Source organism: Berghia stephanieae, chromosome 3 (assembly GCF_034508935.2).
Source record: "Berghia stephanieae isolate SIO BIC M18660-M18661 chromosome 3, UCSD_Bste_1.3, whole genome shotgun sequence".
NCBI lineage: Eukaryota > Metazoa > Mollusca > Gastropoda > Nudibranchia > Aeolidiidae > Berghia > Berghia stephanieae.
The window spans coordinates 7,696,323-7,715,186 of record NC_088362.1 but is presented as its reverse complement, the minus strand read 5'-3'; the positions used below and the strand labels follow the sequence as shown (position 1 = coordinate 7,715,186).

The 18,864-nt window shown below is 34.5% G+C and overlaps 1 protein-coding gene across 4 annotated transcripts in view; it reads right to left on the bottom strand.

Moving 5' to 3' along the window:
• The window catches only part of LOC144967087 (uncharacterized), a 64,225-nt gene that overhangs the window by 7,375 nt on the left and 37,986 nt on the right, over positions 1 to 18,864 (bottom strand). For all 4 annotated transcript variants that reach the window (XM_078903912.1, XM_078903913.1, XM_078903914.1 and 1 more), the window contains 8 exons: positions 12,909 to 14,165; positions 9,118 to 11,601; positions 6,392 to 8,377; positions 5,327 to 5,461; positions 4,115 to 4,210; positions 2,453 to 2,599; positions 1,472 to 1,587; positions 630 to 795 (listed from right to left, as the gene is read on the bottom strand). In XM_078903912.1, coding sequence (XP_078760038.1) covers positions 630 to 795; positions 1,472 to 1,587; positions 2,453 to 2,599; positions 4,115 to 4,210; positions 5,327 to 5,461; positions 6,392 to 8,377; positions 9,118 to 11,601; positions 12,909 to 14,165 — 6,387 coding nt within the window. The remainder of the gene's footprint in view (positions 1 to 629; positions 796 to 1,471; positions 1,588 to 2,452; positions 2,600 to 4,114; positions 4,211 to 5,326; positions 5,462 to 6,391; positions 8,378 to 9,117; positions 11,602 to 12,908; positions 14,166 to 18,864) is intronic.

Below are 18,864 nucleotides of genomic sequence, written 5' to 3'. Positions count from 1 at the left end.
ACTGGAATAACCCAGGCGCCAGTAAAAGGAAGAAAATGGGATAGTAAAAATACACTCAAATGTTTATAAATCATAACATATATACACCCTCAAATGCTTATATAACAACATATGATTTACAATGAAAAAAAAATATCACCTCATAAAATTAATACTAAACATTTCGCTATTTTCCCTCTCAGCTAAGGATTCAGGCAAGGGCCAGGACAAAAACCAAGTAATCCCATTCCAAAGCAACTTGGAAAACAGATATAAGGGGATATAAGACACAGCAAGTGGGACCCCTCCCAGTCATTTTTGTTGCAAAACTCAATGAGATATTATTGCAGATAATCCATTAGGGTTTCCCCGCGTGGGTTCAAATCCCACCCTCGTCGCCAATGTGATGTTTTGAATTAATTATTAGACAGACACTGAAGATCAATCACAGACAGCCATTTCTGGTGACGGGTTGTTTATTTCTGGAGTTTTTAAGGGACATCACTCTACAATCAACAATACATGTATATCTTGTCATTCAAAGGACATAACTCAATAATAGTTAATACATACATACATACATAACACAGTTGTTTCCCTTGATATATTAGGTAAATGTTACTTTATTACAATAGACAATCAGATATTACCTCTCTGGCTCCTGCTGCAGAGGCAAGCAATTGTATTTGGTCATGTGCCTCATTGAGGTCCTTCTCCAACTTGTCTTTGACTGCCCTTTCCCTGGCCAGGGTGTCTTGCAAAGCCTGGTAGTTCCCTTCCAGCACTGTGTGCTGTTGCTGGAGTTCCATCAGACTGCTGGGATGATAAAGATAATATTACAATCACAACCACAAAAAATTAGATGTTTGTTTTTAGGGGTTTTACGGTGCTTGCAACACATTTAGGTTATATCAGCGCCAGTAAAAAGGAAGAAAATGGGATAGTAAAAAGTTCTAGAATTACAATTAAAGCACCCAAGAAAAAGTAAGACAAATAGGGATCAGATGTAGATTCCAAGAGCATACCACCAATGTACTTAGTTTGAGATCACCTATAAGTCTCAACGGACACAAGCACAATATCCCAACAAAGAGGAATACACTCAAATGCTTACATTATACATTAAAAATAACAAATATAGTAATACATACATAACAGAGAGATGATTTACACAGAAAAAAATATCATCTCCCAAAACAATAACTATGCATTTGACTGTTTCCCTCCCAGCCAGGAATCTGGCCAGGGCCAGGACAAAACCAAGTAATCTCATTCCAAGATAAAGACACAAAACAATTTGGAAAACAGATATAGGGGGATAGAAGACACAGCAAGTACCTCCCTGCTCGCAATGGGAGGTCAGGAACCCTACCTAGTTAGATCACTTATCAACAAATTTTACTTTTAAGCTGGAAAAGGCATATCTGAGTGGAAGACCTATTTGTCAAGTTGATGATTTTGAAACAAAACTGTCTTAAACAGAACAACTTACTTAGTGTCTGTATCATCACTGTGTGTATGTACTTGGTCGGCCTCAACAGCGGTTTCTTCCTCCTCTATCTCCTTCTGCATCAGATCCAAAGCAATGCGTCGCTCAAGCTCGGCAACCTTGTGAAATTCATTCAAATCAATTAAATATCAAAACTTAAGTATGCAGCAAGGGTACTTTTCACAATCATATAATATAGGAGGAAACACTCAAACTTGTCTTAAAACGTTTTTTTTTTAAAAATTTGCATCGAAAAATAGCTTTCTGAAGTATGACGTATTTCCAATCATTTTAAAAAGTGAAAACAATTATTTTCAAGATTAAGATTTCATACATCAGAATTATGATACTCATTTTTGAAAACCATAGTTCTTTTAACACAACTTTTTAAAAAAATATATATGATCTTTGAAAAACAATAAACTTAAAGCCAACAATTTTGGCTGATAATAATAGTTCATACTAGAGTCAGTAAAAATATTACAGATTCACGCCATCTGCTAGTCTGTTTCTTCGACAAAAATAAAGCAGAACCAAATCAAAACAAGTAAACAATACACCCATATAGATTGATTTGCATTGAATTATTGAGGGTGAGGTCTTTCATTTTAAATGAATAATAAAGCAGTTTGTGGATATAAACAAAGAAAAAAAATTTAATGCATGACTTTGGAAAATAGAACGTATATTTCACCAGTTTAGACCATTCTTCGTTCATGACTATATATATATGTGAACATTTACTATAAAGCTGCTGATCTAATTTATAAAAATTCCTCTCTTATTTTGAAAGTTTCATACATTCTTTTTATTTTTAAGAAAAAAAACGGAAGGAAGGTGGGGGGGAAGAAATATCAATATGAGCAATTTAGTATTTAGTAACTAAAGAGCTTTTTTTGATACAATCGTAATATTATGATAATGAGGTAAACATCAAATCTTGATTCATATTTAAAGAGAACAATATCTTTTTCAAACACCAACCTTGGCCTGAGAGGCAATGTATTCCTGGTAGAGATCGCCATGTTGTTGTCTGATAGCAAGCCACTCCTGTTCTTTTTCTCGTAAAGACTTGGATATCGTTGACAATTGGGTATTGAGATAGCCCCTGTCCTCCGCCAATTGACTCACCTTACAAAGGAACATAGATTAAATATATAAAAGCATTCATCTTTCAAAAAAAAAAAAAACATGGCAGAGAGAATGCATATATAATGGGACAAAGAGCTCGTGTACTAAAGGAGACTAAAAGAAACAAGATTTTACCAACACTTATCTGGAAAAATGTCTAGGAAATGATTTTGTCATAGATTACTTTATTAATCGCTGGTACTGTCCATATAGCTTTATGGCTGCAAAGCCTGGACCTTGACAACAGAAATAGAAAGAAGAATCAATGCATTTGAAAGCAAAAGCTATAGAAAGCTGCTTAGAGTGTCATGCACAGAACCTGACATGGGTTTGTTTGTTTTTTTGCAAAAAAGAAAATTCCAAAATTTTGCAAGCTAAAAACAGCAAGATTTGCACACAAAAAATATGCAAAACTTTAGTTCATAAAAGAGAAAGGTATTCGTTTTTAAGGGTTTCACGAAGCTTGACTGCTTGCAACAAATGTAAGGTCATATCAAAACAGTAACAAGGAAGAAAATGGGATAGTAAAAAGTTCTAGAATTACAATTAAAGTACCCAAGAAATAGGAAGACAAAAGGGTACTCAAGAAATAGGAAGACAAAGAGGAATGATTTCAAATAGGGAACATATATGTAGAATCCAAGAACACGCTATTAGTGTACTTATTTTGAGATTATCTAAATGTTTCATCCTGACACAAGCACAGGTCCATTCTAAGAGGAATACACTCCAATGTAAAACAAAAATAATACAGTGCATAACAGAGAGATAATTTACGAGACAAAAAAAATATCATCTTCAAAAACTTTAACTATACATTTGACTGTTTACCTCCCAGCCAGGGCCAGGACAAAACCAGGTAATCTCATTCCAAGACAAGATAGAAAGTATGTTGAAAACAGATATAGGAGTAGAGAAGAACGTCTTTTTTTTTTCGCTATAAAAAAAAAATCTTTTTATATTTTCTTTTTTTTTTTTTTTTTTTGCAATTTCTAAAAAATTTGAAAAAAAAAAAAACTGCACATTTTGTGGCCACAATGCAAATCCGTGATTTTTTTGATGCAAATTTTTGCAGCCGCAACAATGCAAAAAACTCCTATGCCAACAGAACACCAAACGACTGAAGATGTATTGGAAGAGGTATAGGCCAGAGGAACAAGGTAAAAACCCTACCAGTCAACAGAAAAGAGATGGAACCGCCACATTGCGAGTTCTGAAGGAATCTGCAAGACAGACAGTGACACAGGGCACGATCCAAGAACAAAGGAAAAGAGGAAGGCAAAAGAAAGTTGTGGATAGTGGATAGACAATATCAAAGAATGGAGAGGTTTCAGAATAGAAAAACTACTGTGAAGAGCCCTTATCAGAGATGAATGGGGAAAAGTGGTCAAGGCTGAAATAACTCGAATGCTAATAAAAAAAAGGGTCAGAGAGACCCATATCTCTCCAACTCTTTCTAATCGTTTTAAGTAAAAATTTTGTTGGGGAGCGGTGGATGGTAATTTGCTTATATACCTGAGCAGCTGTCTGTTGACATCTGTGTTGACTCTGTTTAAGACTATGAAGTGCTTGATTCAGCTCTAAAGTGACAGCATTCTTTTGTTCCATCACCTGTTGGATTGGTGTATAGTTGACAACATTGGCTATTTAAAATTCTTCTACTCCCCTTAAAGTATTACAAAAATGCAGTGATTTTGCTCTTTTATACAACTAGGTGGAGTTTATCATGTTAACCTCCCCCCCCCCCACCTCACCCAAAAAAAATATTTTTAAAACCCAAACTATTATTGTTCTTACCCCATGTAATTAACCACTTGTTTCAATACTAAAAATTACTGTATACATGTAAAAAGTTGGTTACAGAGGTTTTATAAAGCGCTCCGGATGGAAGTACTATAAAAAAAATTTCTGTCAAACAATGTGAAAAGATAAATATAAATTTACATGTGGGAAGGGGTCATGATAGCTCAGTTGGCAGAGCACTTGCTTCACAAACAAAGTGATCCGTCCCAGGTGATGTCAAGATTTTTATATGACCCCGACTATCAAACCAGCAGTGATTGGGTAGCTGGGTTTGTTAGATCTGGTGGAAAGTACTTTGTGATAGACTAGCGTCCCAAAGGGTAGCAAAGTAATTGCTATTGTCCACTTCAAGCTGTAGAAAACAGGATCAACTATCTGGTACATGGGCCTAAAGGATCTGAAAGACGATTTTTTCTTTTATATGTGGGTGTAGTGTAATATGTATTGATTTCTTGTAATTGAGAACTATCAGCATACGTTAGGCTGTCTTGAAGCTGTGGTTTCAATTCATTTTAGTTTTTTTGTAGTTTACGCAATGACTAAAAAGAAGCAAATTGATAAAATAGACAACTTTTTAAAAGTATTCATGAATGAGTCATATTGAGTGAGACTTACATCTGCGTTTTAACTCACTCAATCCTAGAGATTTTTGCTACTTTGAAATTGGAAAAAAATGTACTAAAAAATGAGCATGTACATAGATAGTTTTATTCAACTATCATAAACATGCAAAAACTAAAAACATTGCTTTGATACTACATTGATAATTTGTCTCAGAAGAATGTAATAAAAAGGCATAAGGTAAAAGTAACCCGAATATAGTAGGTGTTAGGGTTGAGTGAGTTAAGCATCAAAATGTGTATAAACTGAAAACAGAATGAAGTCTCATGAAATTTCGTTTGCCAGATTTTGTAGTTATATTACCTGGGAAAATTGGCCTTGAAGCTTGACGTGCTCATTGTGGAATTTGGATGAAGATGAGCCCTCCAGCTGTACTAGCTGCACTTGGGACTGAAGGGAATTCTTATCAAATTCTGCTTGTTGCAATGATGCTTTCACCTGAAAGTTCATAATAAAATTTTTTACTCATGTAATATACAAAAAGGTCTACGGATAGAACAGTGGATCAAAAATGTTTTATAATTTGCATTGTAAGTTAAGAAAGTATACATTGTCCAAGAAAGTAAGACCAATCTTCAGACTACCATGTCATTGAGGTAAACCAAAGAATTTTAAAAATACCTTTTTTTGTCAAAAGCACATAAGGTACCAAGAAATTTAAAACAATGATATATATGATGTTAGTGTTAGAGCCTTATTTGGCTCTCTCTATGTTGATCACTGGAATGAAAAGTCCACATAGATCAGATTTTTTTTTTTTTTAGTGATTGAGCAACAAGATCTAATGTAGACACAGAAAAAAAAAAAAAGAATTCTGCAATAACAAAGCCCTATCTCAAGTGTGGTCAGAGAATGTTTCTGTCCATTTTAACCATGGTCAACAAGAATAAATTCCAACTCTAAAGTACTCATTGGATGGCAGAAAATCATGCCTTAAGACAAGTCAACATAATTCTCTATACTTTAATGATTGATAAAGATAAAGAGAAAAAAAATAAAATAATAAAAAATTTAAAAAATAAATAAAAAGAATCAAAAATAAAAAAAATAAAAAAATAAAAAAGGAAAAATATATTTTTAAACACATGAATAATACTAATGATTTTTTTTTAAATATAATAATAATAATAATAATAATAATAATAATAATAATAATAATAATAATAATAATAATAATAATAATAATAAAGATAAAGCAAATTGTAAAAAGTTCAACTTAGGAATCAAACGGTCTAAGTACAGGGAAGTAGATGAGTGGAGAGAGCTTTTCGGATTGTAGATAGAAAGAAGAGATGACAAGTAGTTGGGAGCAGTACCATGGATGCACTTTAAAAAAACAGTAACTAATAAATCTCTTAAGACTCTTACCTTTTCTAGCTCAGTCCTGAGAGCTGCATTCTCCTCCATTGAGCTCCCTTCTGTTCCTTCCAACTCTTCCACTCTTTGTTGCAGCATCTCCTTCTCTCTTCGAACGTGTTCCTGTTGCTGAACACTGAATGTCACCTCATGTTCCTTTGACATCAAACTTTGGATTCGAGCATGAAGCTGCTCTATTTGGTGGGCCATCTCGCTTTTCTCCTCTAAGACTTTGGTGAAGTCAATGTTCAGAGATTCAAAGTCAGTCTCTAGAGACCTAACAGTATCAATCTTAAGATTGAAGTTGTCCAATTTTTTCCTCAAGGTCTTATTTTCTATCTGCAGAACTGAGTGGTTTTCTTGCAAGGCCAACATAGACCTCTCCAGTTCATTGGCTTGTGACAGTTGAATATCTTTCTCATTAAGTTCTTTTTGTAAATCTGTAAGACTGTTTTCTAATTGGTCGATTCTGTCATTTTGTTTGTCAATGGTTTCCTGCAAAGCCCATGTTTGTTCTGACAATTCTTCAACTTTCACATCCTTTTCTTTAGATAGATTAGATTCTTCTTCTAATTTATCAGTTCCTGAATTAGTTCTAGAAGAAGTAGTTTGCAACAATTCTCCAAGCCTTTCAACCTCGTTCATCAGTAGGTGCTTGTCCGTCTGTATGGCTGTCAGCTCTCCTCTGGCCTCTTCCAGGTCATGGATTAGAATCTTCTTCTCCATCACTGCCGATGACAATTCAGACTGCAAGTCTTCAACTTCCTGCTCAAAAGCGCTGGTCTCTTCCAGTTTCCAGTTAAGACCATTGATTTCATTTTTCAATTCTTTATTTGTTTCTAATGCAGAGGACAATTCATTTGTCAACTTCAAAATTTCCTCATCCATCTCATGATCCCTATCCCCCATTTTTGGTTCAACTTCTCCTCCATCTTCCTCGTCTTTGTGCTGAGACTTTATTTGAACAATTGTGGAATTTAGTTGTTCTACTGTTGTATTGAGGTCATTAATTTGTTGACTAAGGGACATTTTTTCTCTTCTAAGAATGACGGCTTCTTCTCTCAACTCTTCAAATTCTTCTAGCAAATTATCGCGTTCTTGTTCAGCTTCCTGTAAACTCTGACTCAAAGCTGAACTTGAAGATTTTGAGTCTTGAGCATCTTGGCTGCTAATTTCAGAATTTTTCATGCTGAATTTCAATACATCAAGCTCATGCTTAAGACTGGAATTGGTTTTGGTAAGAGTTGCCACTAGATCCTGATAGTTCATGTTGTCTGCTGACAATGTATCATATTGGTCCGTCAAAGTCTCCAACCTATTTTTGAGAGAGGTCACCTCAAAGTTCAACTCCATATCTTGTGATTTCTGCTCAGTTTCAAGATTTTTACGTAACCTTTGAACTTCATTAAGAGCTTTGTCAGCTCTCTTGCTTTCTTCTTCTCTCTGTGTCTCAGCCACTTCCAATTCTACTTTAAGTTGCTCCAATTGTCTCACCACATTTCCAAGTTCTGCCTTTCCTTGCTCATTCTCCTTATCCAACTGAACTTTGTCTTCCTGCCAAGTTTTTCTTTCAAGTTCTAGTTGTTCCCTGAGGGTAGCCATCTCATTCTCTAATGCTGTCAAATCCACTTGAAGCTTCAATTTCTCTTCACATTCAATCAATTTTTCATGAAAAGCACATTTTATATTGTCCAAATCATTTTCAACAGCCATCAATTTCTGTTTCAATTCAACACACTCAACCTCTTTTTTCTTAAAATCTTCTGACAGACTTTCCAAGTCAACTTCAAGTGATTTGGTTTCTTCAACGGACTTAAGCTGGGCTTTAAGTGTTGAATTTTCATGGAATAACTTGCCACTATGCGTCTCCACCTCTCTCAGTTTGTTTTGTAGTGAAAAGACCTGCTCTTCTAACCGTCTTCTCTCCTCCCGAAGGGCCCCATCCCTTTGGGGTGATCCACCAGCTTTCAAAGCCTCAGCTTGCTGAAGTTGATCAACCTGAAAACAAATTAAAGTGCATGTTTAAAGTAATTTTCGTTTTTATTGTTTAACAAGTCAATATGAATGACGGGTAAATACCTATTTTCAAACTAGAACTTTACAAAATAAAACCCAAACAAGTTGATTCTAAAAGCTGATAAAAATAAAATTGAATCAATGACTTTGTGTAACGAAATAGGGTAGGTCGCTTTTACTATACCTCAAATTTTTACAGCTCTATCTGGGATTACTTCAACTGAACTCTCCACTATTTGAGAAACTCAATTTTTTGACGTCTTTTGATTGGTTTAATGTAAATACATTTGAGGTATAATCGGTAAAACCTAGCTATAAAAAAAAAACGAAAATATATTACCAAATCCCATTGCCCCCAAACATGTATGCTTATGCCCCAAACCCATACACAGCTTGCCCCAAACCGGTACAGCATTAAATTTATTGTCATACAGCCTAATATATATTTTTAAAAACGTTTATATGATAATGATGTGGTAGAATTTCAGTTCCAAATTATGTAAAAAGACGAATGGTGTATGTCCCTGAGAATGTGCAATGGATTGTGTTTGCTTTTGTTTCATCTTTTTTTCTATTTTGTTTTTTTTTTTTGCTGGAAATGTTGGGGGCTGGAAATTTTGGGGTTTTTTTGTGTGCAATATCAAAAGTTTGACATGAGATCTGATGCTTAAATAAATAAATTTCTCAAAAGTTCCAGATGGTCAAAATGTCTATAAAATTACCTGAGTTTGCAGCTTGTCATTCTTGTCTTTGAAGTTTTTCAACTTGATCAACATCTTTTCACATTTTACTTCAGCAACTTGCAGCTTTCCCTTCGTCTTTTCCAGCTGACTCTGTACCTCCTTCAGCATTCCTTCCTTCTCTGCCAACTGATCAGCCATAGCACTTTCCTCAGGTTGAGAACTTCTCCCAGCACCTGCTGCAAATAATTGGGGGGCAGATGTTTGTTGGAACTGTTCAACAGCCTCTATCGGTGCCTCCTCAACAATCCTTTGTGTCCATTCAATTGGTTTTTCATCTACAAAACCAGATACATTGGCTGACTTCAGAATTGCAAGCTCATTCTCACTTTTCTCTAATTCAGACTGTGTATTTTTCAACTTGGCCATCAGGTTTTCATTCTCCGCTGCCAATTTCATTGCAATATCCCTAGCTTCACTTTCCTGCATCCTCAGTTGAGAAACAATTTGGTCCATACCCTCCAACTCTCCTCTAGAAGAATCCATTGAAATCAAAAGTTCCTGTTTTTCGTTATTAAGAGCTGAAACAACATTTTGAAGTTTTTCATAAGCAGCTTGTACATCTTCCACTTGACTTAGCTTTTCTGAAATCACTTCCTGCATCTTTTTAGTTGCTTCTAATTGAATGTTTGTGTCTGACTGAAGATTTTCCCTCTCCATTTCCAATTCTTTTTTCTCTAACATTGTTTGGTCTAAAAGTAGTTTCAGTTCCTCTACATCGTCACCATTCGATGTTCTTATCTTATCATGTTCAGCTCTCAATGCAGAGAGTTCAAAATTGAGCTCTTCAACCATGTTTTGGTACTTGATCAGATTTTCTTTCATGTCCACTTCCTCGTCATCCAAGGGAACGCTTTGCTCTCCAATGGCTTCCCCTTCACCACTCACACTTTTCTCCATGGTGCTAATCAGACTACCCTGTTGCTTTATCTGCTCCTGTACCTCTGAAAGGGTTGATTGGAGGGTGGCCAGTTCTTCATTATCGCCCTGCAAATCTCCCGATTTAGATTTTTCAAGTTCGTCCTTAAGCTGATTTATAGTTTCATTCAAATCTTCAACTACTGCTTCTTTGTTTTTTATTTCGTTTCGCAGACTCTCAGATAGGGATGCCTCATTTTCTTTTTCATTCTGTGACTGTTCTAAGGATGTCGTCAGTTCTTCCACTTTAATTTTGGAATTTTCAACAAGCTGACCAAGTTCTAACATTTGAGTCTGATGGTTTACCTCTAACAGTTCTTTTTCTGATTTCAGTTCTTTCAAATCATCATTTAATGTCCTAATTACGTTATCTTTTTCTTCAATTTCATCTTTGGATTTTGATATAGCTAATTCACATTCTTGTAGCTTTGCGTCACGGCTCTTTACATCATTTCTCAAGGACTCTATAATTTCTTTTGAAGCATTGATTTCTTGGTCTAAATTGATGTTTGCATTTTCAGTTTCCTTCAATTTTGATTGTTCAGCATCTAATTGGGTCATAAGGTTGATCACTTTTTCATCTTTCTCTTCCAAGCTACTCCTAAGTAAAGTCGTATCAGAGGCTTCATGTTGCAATTTATCTATTTCTTCTGTGAGATGTTGCATTTTTTCTTCTTGGACAGCATGTTCCTGTTTTAGACTATCCACAAAAGTTTTCCACTGAAGTCCCTGTTCTTCTAATATTTCACATTTCTTTTCAAAATCCTCACGCTCGAGTATGGAATCTGCTTGTAATTTCTCATGCGTATCTTGTAAATTTTGGAAAGAATGCTCCAGCTCAATCACTGTCAATTTCAAGCCTTCTTTCACACCTTCCAGTTGATCAATTTCATTCTGCTTCTGTTTCAGTTTGGCCTCCATCTGAAATAAAGTCTCTGTTTGAGACTGGTGTTGATTCTGTAGCTCTTCTAGACATTCTTTATAAGTGGCTAACTGACTTTGTAAACTTTCTAATTCTATAGATGTGTCGAATGAACCTGGAGAGGCAGATAAATTAAGACTAGAATCGGCAGACGTTTGAATCATTTCCTCTTCCACTTGAACATCTTCTCGAACTGGCTTTTCCTTGCCTTCCACTGGTGCATCCGGATCCTCTGATGAAGCTGGAAGATCTTGTTCATAACCAGACAATTTCTTCTCCAGTTCCTCTTTTGCCTTTCTCAATTCTTCAACTTGCCCCTTTGTCTCTTCTAGAGATTTATTTGCTTGGTTCAATTGCAATTTGATTTTCTTGGCAGTAGCAATTGCCTTTTTGGCCACAAGCTCCTTTTCTTGAAGTTCTTCTTGTTTTTTCACCAATGCCTGGTGAAGAGATTCATTCTCTTGTAGACTGGACTCTGATGTGGAGTCTTTCTCCTGATCTTTTTGATTCTGCTTTTGTTTTTCTTCTTCCAACCTCATCAACTGTTCCTCCATTTCTCTCATGTTATCTAATAAAGATTGAATCTTTCTTTCTTTGTCTTCGACTGACTGTGACATATTCTGAATCTGGAAAAAAATAAGACAAATTTAAAATTTAATAGAGATGTACAATATAAAGAATGTAAAATTTACAATACATTAAAATATGATACTGTTAAAAAGAAAAGAAAAAAAAGGAAGAAAAACATGTGAGTTCTATAAAGTATAATATTTTCTCTATATGCTTAAAGGGGTTTAAGGAACCCAATGTCAAATTTGAATATGAAGGACGAGGCATGACTTCTGTGAAGCACTAACATATCTTTTTAAAGAGACAATACTGTTATCAGCCAGGTACTTGTTTTACAACTGAATATGTTGAGAGAATGTGATTAAAGAGCTTTTTTCGAGGACTCAACTTTGCTCTGCCCACGTGGGACTCGAACCAAGAAACTACAAGGTCAGAAGCTGAGTCATACCACATGATCACAAACTGATATATTATATATACCAATTCTGAGTATTTTTGTCAAGATAAAAAGATATTTGAGCTGTTATATAGCAAACTATCCACCAAATGTCTTCAAAACTAATGGCAACACTTAACATATGAGATGAGATATGATGCTTGGAAGGCGCTCTATGACAATTTTTTATATATTTTTTTAAAACACAGTTAACGCTGTTACCAGCAAGGTACCCATTTTACATCTGAAAATAGTGAGAAAATGTGAATAAATAGACTTTTCCAAAGACTTAACTTTGCGCCACTTACAGTGGGACTCAAACCCTGTGACCCACAGCTCACAAGCCAAGCGTAAGTGTAATGCCACTGGACAACAACAAAGTTGCACTTGAAGGGGATGAAAAGGGGGTATAATATTCTTAAGTTTGAAACCCAGTCTTTGGTAAACAGTTTCAAATCATCTTCCAACAAAACTTTTCAGCAAAATCCCAGGCTGTGTGTGACTGACAGGTTTGTGAAAAGTTGAAAAATTATTCTGTTATTGAAAATAGAGCAGTTAAGGCCTTTCAGTTTTTGATTCAATTATTTTTTTTTTTTAATGATGCCCTTGGTCGAGTGGTTAAATCAAACAGGTTGTGGGTTGAAGGATATAACCGAGCTCAATGTTTGTTGTTAGAGACTTTTGGATGGGCTGAACAAGTATCAATGATGAAAGCAATCTTTATATAATGTGTCCAGAAATTTTTTTTTTAATTATTGGAACATCTAGGTTGACAAATGAACTAATAAACAGTTAAATGATATCTTTTTAAAAATTATAATTTCTCCAAAATGTTTGGAATATCCAGAAAGACTTGGAACATCAAGGTAAAATCGTATGCAATTTGTGTCTAGCTACCCCCCCCCCCCCCTTCCCCCAAATACTTACCTCATTGTTCACTTTCTCAGTTGTAGCGTTCATCTTTTCCAGCTCTTTAGTTTTGGAGGACAAAGCAGATTCTTGTTCTTTTATCTTCCCCTCCAGTTCTGCCATCTTTTCACCACTGGCAATCATCTGTTCATACAACATTTTCATTTCATAGGAAACTGTTTCCTTTTCTTCAGTTATGAGTTCAAGGTTCTTCATTGCACTAGTACATCTCCCGTCCGCTTCCAAAAGCTTACCATTCAAGCTTGCCACTTCACTCTCCAATTGCACAGCCTTTAATCGAACAGATTCAGTGTCTGATTCTCCAACCTCAAACTGATGGAGCAAAATGCTGTTCTGAGATTTCAATTCCGCAACCTCTTTTTCAAGTGAAATTGATCTTTCTGCATCTGCTTCCAAACTTCCAATCTTTTCAAGCATTGCAAGCCTCTCAAGGTCCATTTCTTGCCATTTTTCTTTTAATATAGATAGCTCTTCTCTTTGGAGTTCTGACTCATTCATATTTGATGTGAGAGATTCAATCTGAGAAACAAGCCTATTCTTCTCCTCATCAAACTGTTTCTGTTGATTATCAAGCTCTGATGTTTTGGAAAGCAGTTCCGTTTGAAGGGCTTCTTTCATTGTGGAGAAGTTCTGCAAATCTTCGGTAAGAGCTTCAACCTGGTTATGTTTTTCTGCACACACCCTCTCAGCACTAGACAGGTCTTCACGCAAGGCTTCAATCTCCCTTTCTCTTTCAGAACATGATAGTTTCAAGTCTTCCACAAAGGCACTTGAATTCTGTGCATTATTTTTCATCTCTTCAAGCTCAAGCTCAATACTAGAAGCCCTTTCAGATTGCTCCGTATGATAATCCTTCTCTTTGGCAAGCATCTCTTCAATTTCTTTGACTTTTGCAGAGAGTTCAGAGTTATTTTGCTCTAATATGGATATTTTCTCAACTAAGGATTCTTTCTCCATTGACATATTCTTCAACTGCTCTTCCTGCTCTTGTTGCTCAGCTTTCAAAGAGTTCATGACAGATAATTCCTGCTCCAAATCAACCAATCTCTTCTCCGCTGAAAGTTTTGCCTGCTCAGCAAGGTCTAGCCTGGATTCAGTTTCTCTCAATGAATCTGTTAACTGAGACAAAGTTGATGTCTGTTCTTTGCAATTCTCTTCTGCAGCTTCCAATGCCTGATTCAATCTCAGCACTTCATCAGATGGATTAACACCGTGTGCAGCATTCTCTTCCAAACTTTGTTGAAGCAAAGAAATCTGAAAGGGTTAAAATAAATATAATATATAAAATTGACTTATATGCAAATTTCAATAGTGTATCACTAACCGTATACGAGAGATAATATTGAGTAACACCGGTAAACTGGTAATTCACGTTGTGTCAATTATAAAACTCAGCTCCTCATAAAGAGCGGAATTGTGTCTTCACTGAAAAGTTAATACTACAGACCAAAAAAAAAAATTTACTTATTTTCATCACATGTGAAAAATTGCAGTAACCAGTGTAAACACCACATTACAAAATACCATCAATCTCACACTTTAAAGAGATAAACAACCTCCATATTTCATAAATCAGAACCGTCTGCAAACATTAAATATTGATTGCATTCAAACATCTGTGTTAATCAAGAGCATTAGACATCACCAGCTCTGACAGAGCTTCTAGACATAGTTAAACTAATAATTGATATCATTATGTAGTGATTAGAAGAAAATCCTATACATTAAGGACCTGCCTCCTTGAAAATTTGTAAAAAGTTGAAATATTCATGTTTAAAAATATATACCACTTACTAATTCTATTTTTATAAATAACCAATTTTCCCTCAGGAACATTGAATGACACTTCAAAATCTCAACATTATGTGATTTGGCAATTTATTTTTAGGTTTAACTAGTTTTATTGAATTTGAGATGATCATTTTGCTCTGAAGATTCAAAACTCAAAACTCGTTCTCGACTGCTGTGATCAAAAGAAATCAAATTAAAAAATATCAGGACTTGTAAAATACCAACCATAACATTATATTTAATGTACAAATAGCTATGGGCCAAACAAAAGCACTAGGAAAAGTCTGTTACTAGAAAATGATGGTATCCTCTTACAAGCTTATTATTATGCACTCGTTATGTAAAGCATGATGGGACCACACATTAATTATAAGCTTGTCAAGTGGCTGCACAAGTGGATGCAAAGTAGCTAAATGTAGTTGTTACAAAAGAATTTATTTCGCTTTCCGCACAGTAAAAGTTACAAATCTATCGTAATATGCAGTATGCATTAATCGTTGTGAAAATAAATATCTAAGTACGCTATTGCTCAAGTAAATATCTTAAATGTTTATCACAGGTAGAATGATTAGCATGTAAGTGGAACTATGAAATGAGCGATGTTTATGATTTAAGGCAAAAATCTAAGCCATATATCCTGTGTCATATCAAAAGTGTAAAGAATCAATGAAGCATGCGTCTAATAATCTTCCATACTGGTAAGATCAACTGGCTTGGTTTACATAAATTTTCTAAATATTTGTGTTAATTGTGATTATAATATACATAATGGAAACTAATCATGCATGGTGGAAAAGGTGAGCACTCATTGATAGTTCAAAGCACCGTTATAATCCTGCATTGTTATTCCAATATTATATTTTTTAGGAAAACAAATGAAATGAAACAATTGTATTGTGGGAAAGAATAATACTGAGCAACTTGAAATAGAAAACATTAAGAAAAAAAAAATTTTTTTTAAAAAGTGGACATGGAAAAAAAACTAGCAGAATTATTTTTTTAAAATAAAAATTAAAGAGAGAGCACAGAAGAGAAATCGGGGGGGGGGGGGGGGGGGGGGAAGAGAGGAGAGAGAGAGAGAGAGAGAGAGAGAGAGAGAGAGAGAGAGAGAGAGAGAGAGAGAGAGAGAGAGAGAGAGAGAGAGAGAGAGAATAGTACTTTTATGTCAGTTACTATCACTTGGATATTTTAAAGCCATGCAGATTGAAATTAATTTGCTTATTTGCTATCTTTGAAAATCTAGATATGTGACTTCTAATTTGTGACATGTTCAACAAAATTAAAAATGGGGAAAATATTACACAGCTTCTTAGTCTATTCATATTACAAAAACAAAAAAATATATACTTTGTGAAAGTTTTAAACTCTTTAACCAATTAACAGGAGGGGAAGAGGGAATCTGGATGCATTTTAACAAAGCCGTTTATAATTATCAGTCTTGAGACTATTAAAAGGCTTGACTTAGCAAACCATTATTGTTTTGGTTTTAAATTTTAAAACCATGGCTGCATCATGGCAAAATTCAAATAAAAGCAAGCTTTATTAACTTATATTTATGGAATTGAGTGCATTTGTAGACAAATCATACCATTGCAAGATAAACAATCTGATATAATTGGTGCTGTTTACATGATTATATGTATTGAGTATATGGATAGTTCGCAACAACAACAAAATAAGATTTTTTTTTTTTTCCTTTGACTTAAAATGCCAATCGGGCTTGGAGTTTTTAACAAATTGCAAAATGGTCTGGCACAGTTATGAGAAATTATGTCGAAACAAGATTGATACATTTGTCAAGTGTACTTCTCCCCTTTTAACTGAGGACATTGACTGATGTCACTATAAAGTAAATTGAAAATGAGAAGGGTCATTCAATATCTCTCCAATGAAGGAATGGTAACATCCAATGTATTTTCTGAAAGGTCAAATATTCCCCTGTGAACTGCATATAAGGTTATTAAAGGCAATGTTGAGGAAATCCGACCAACGTGAAAAAGAGAAAGTGGAGTATCAAACATTTTTATACAGACTACTAGAGATTACTTTCTTCTCTCGCCCACCAAAAACATAATGTTTTGCAAAAAAAAACACCAAAAAAAATGTTATACCATTTTAAAGGGGAAGTTTTAAAGTGCGTGGACCCGGCAATGTTTTTTTTGGTGGATGGGACTGTTATAATAATAAAAATTGAAAGAGAATAACCAAATCTACGGCATTAACAGGCAAATACAAAATGTGCATGAAGTAGTATCTGGAATACCAAAAGTCTTTGACTGCAGTAATTTAATTTCTACAGACGAGACCTCAGTGTAGCTCTTATTTTCATACATTGAAAATTTTGTAAAAATCCCTATGTAGTACATCTTCCACTTTATATGGGTGCCCGAATCATAGACACAAGTCACATTTGTGAGATAGGGTCTCATTAGTCCCCTTGCCATTGTACAATAAATGTTAGTGACAATTAACTGTCAAAAATAACTGTCCCAATATAATCGATAGGTATATTCTACCAATAGCATTTGTATGGTTAGGGAACAATTGAGGAATTATTCTTTGTAAATCAATGGCCTAAAAAAAACACTGTGTACAGGGAAATTTTAAAGCACATTTTTACACAAATATGTCAGTTCTGTAAAAATTGCGCTAAATCCATGGAAACAGCTCCATCATCAGATTTCAAATTTATACCAAATTTAGTCCCAAATCTATTACAAAAACAAAATCTTGAAAAAATATCAAAAGTTTTGAAAAAAAAAATAGACGTTAGTGCTTCTCTTTTGTTTGTTGTTGTTGTTATTGCGAACTGATATAAGCTAACTCAAAGATAAATCTGAACCTATTATTGTTCTGAACAAACTGAAATATTCACATGATCACCAACACAGCCAATGTGAATATATTAAACTTATGTTCCACAAACTCCTGTTTGATAGAAATAATATCTTGCAGGCTGGATTATAATATTATATGAAATGTTTCCAAAAACAGTGCTCTAATTTAGTAGAATGAGTGAAAATATATTATTGTGCTTGACTATGTAAACCACACCTACAATGGATGAATTCAGAGAAATATGCAAATAGAGAACTCTAAACATGACACAGTTAGTTTATGTCAATTTCACACCACTTGGCTACCTTTTCATCATTAAAAAATTGGGGGAAAAGACACGAATACGAAATAAAAATCTGGAAAAAAAGATTAACTGTTTGTTTAAAAAATCATGGGAAATATTTTGAACATTGGCATCTGGTTTGCAATTGAACAAGTCCATCTTCATGTAATTATTATCAACATTATTATTCATTGTACCATATATATTGTTATTTGCAAACCATTATTGGGAAATATATAATTTGCCATTTATATTTCAAAAGGTAACCATTTTATGCTTGCATTAAAAATAATTTGTTTTTTTTTGTTTCATTGGGTTTCAACGTGTTTGTCCTTTACAACGTCAGTCTGTTTCAAATTGATGCTCTCAGTTTATTTATTCTAATTTTTCACACATTTTTTTTTTTCTTTTTTTTTTTTTTTTGCACTTTGTGGGTGGGTTATCATATTTCTACTACTGTTTCTATACTGTATGCATAATAGGTTAGAAAATTGACATGTTGAGTTGCTCCAAACTGCACTTTAATTGTCATAACATTTGGCTTTTCTACTATAACTACTACTGTCCTCTGACTTATAACACTTTCTCTGGGTCTGCTATTTCTTGTGTCAAAACACTTTGACAACAGAGAGAGAAATTTCTAAAATGTTTGATCTTTTACCCTCTAAAAGTGAGACTGAGTTTCTTTCAAAATAGAATTTTTCTCATTATTTATCTTGTCACAATAGTAGAGCCCTATTTCCACCAAGACAGTTAAAAAGAAGAGTTATAGGCTACCGAGATACAAGGGTAGGGTGAAATTCAATCGAAACATGTAAACATTCTATGTATTATCATAAAATCCTTCATTTAGTTAAAGCTGTTCTGTTATGGTTTTAGACTGCTATCAGATGGGTGCTAATATGAATTAGTGTCATTCCAGAAGTAATATTGGGAAACGAATGTTGAAAGCAGTGGTTGCAAAGTGTAAGCATGCAGGTATGATAAATCAGACATTCAAAACTTTATTTTTTTAATGACAAAATCAAGAATTACTTTTAG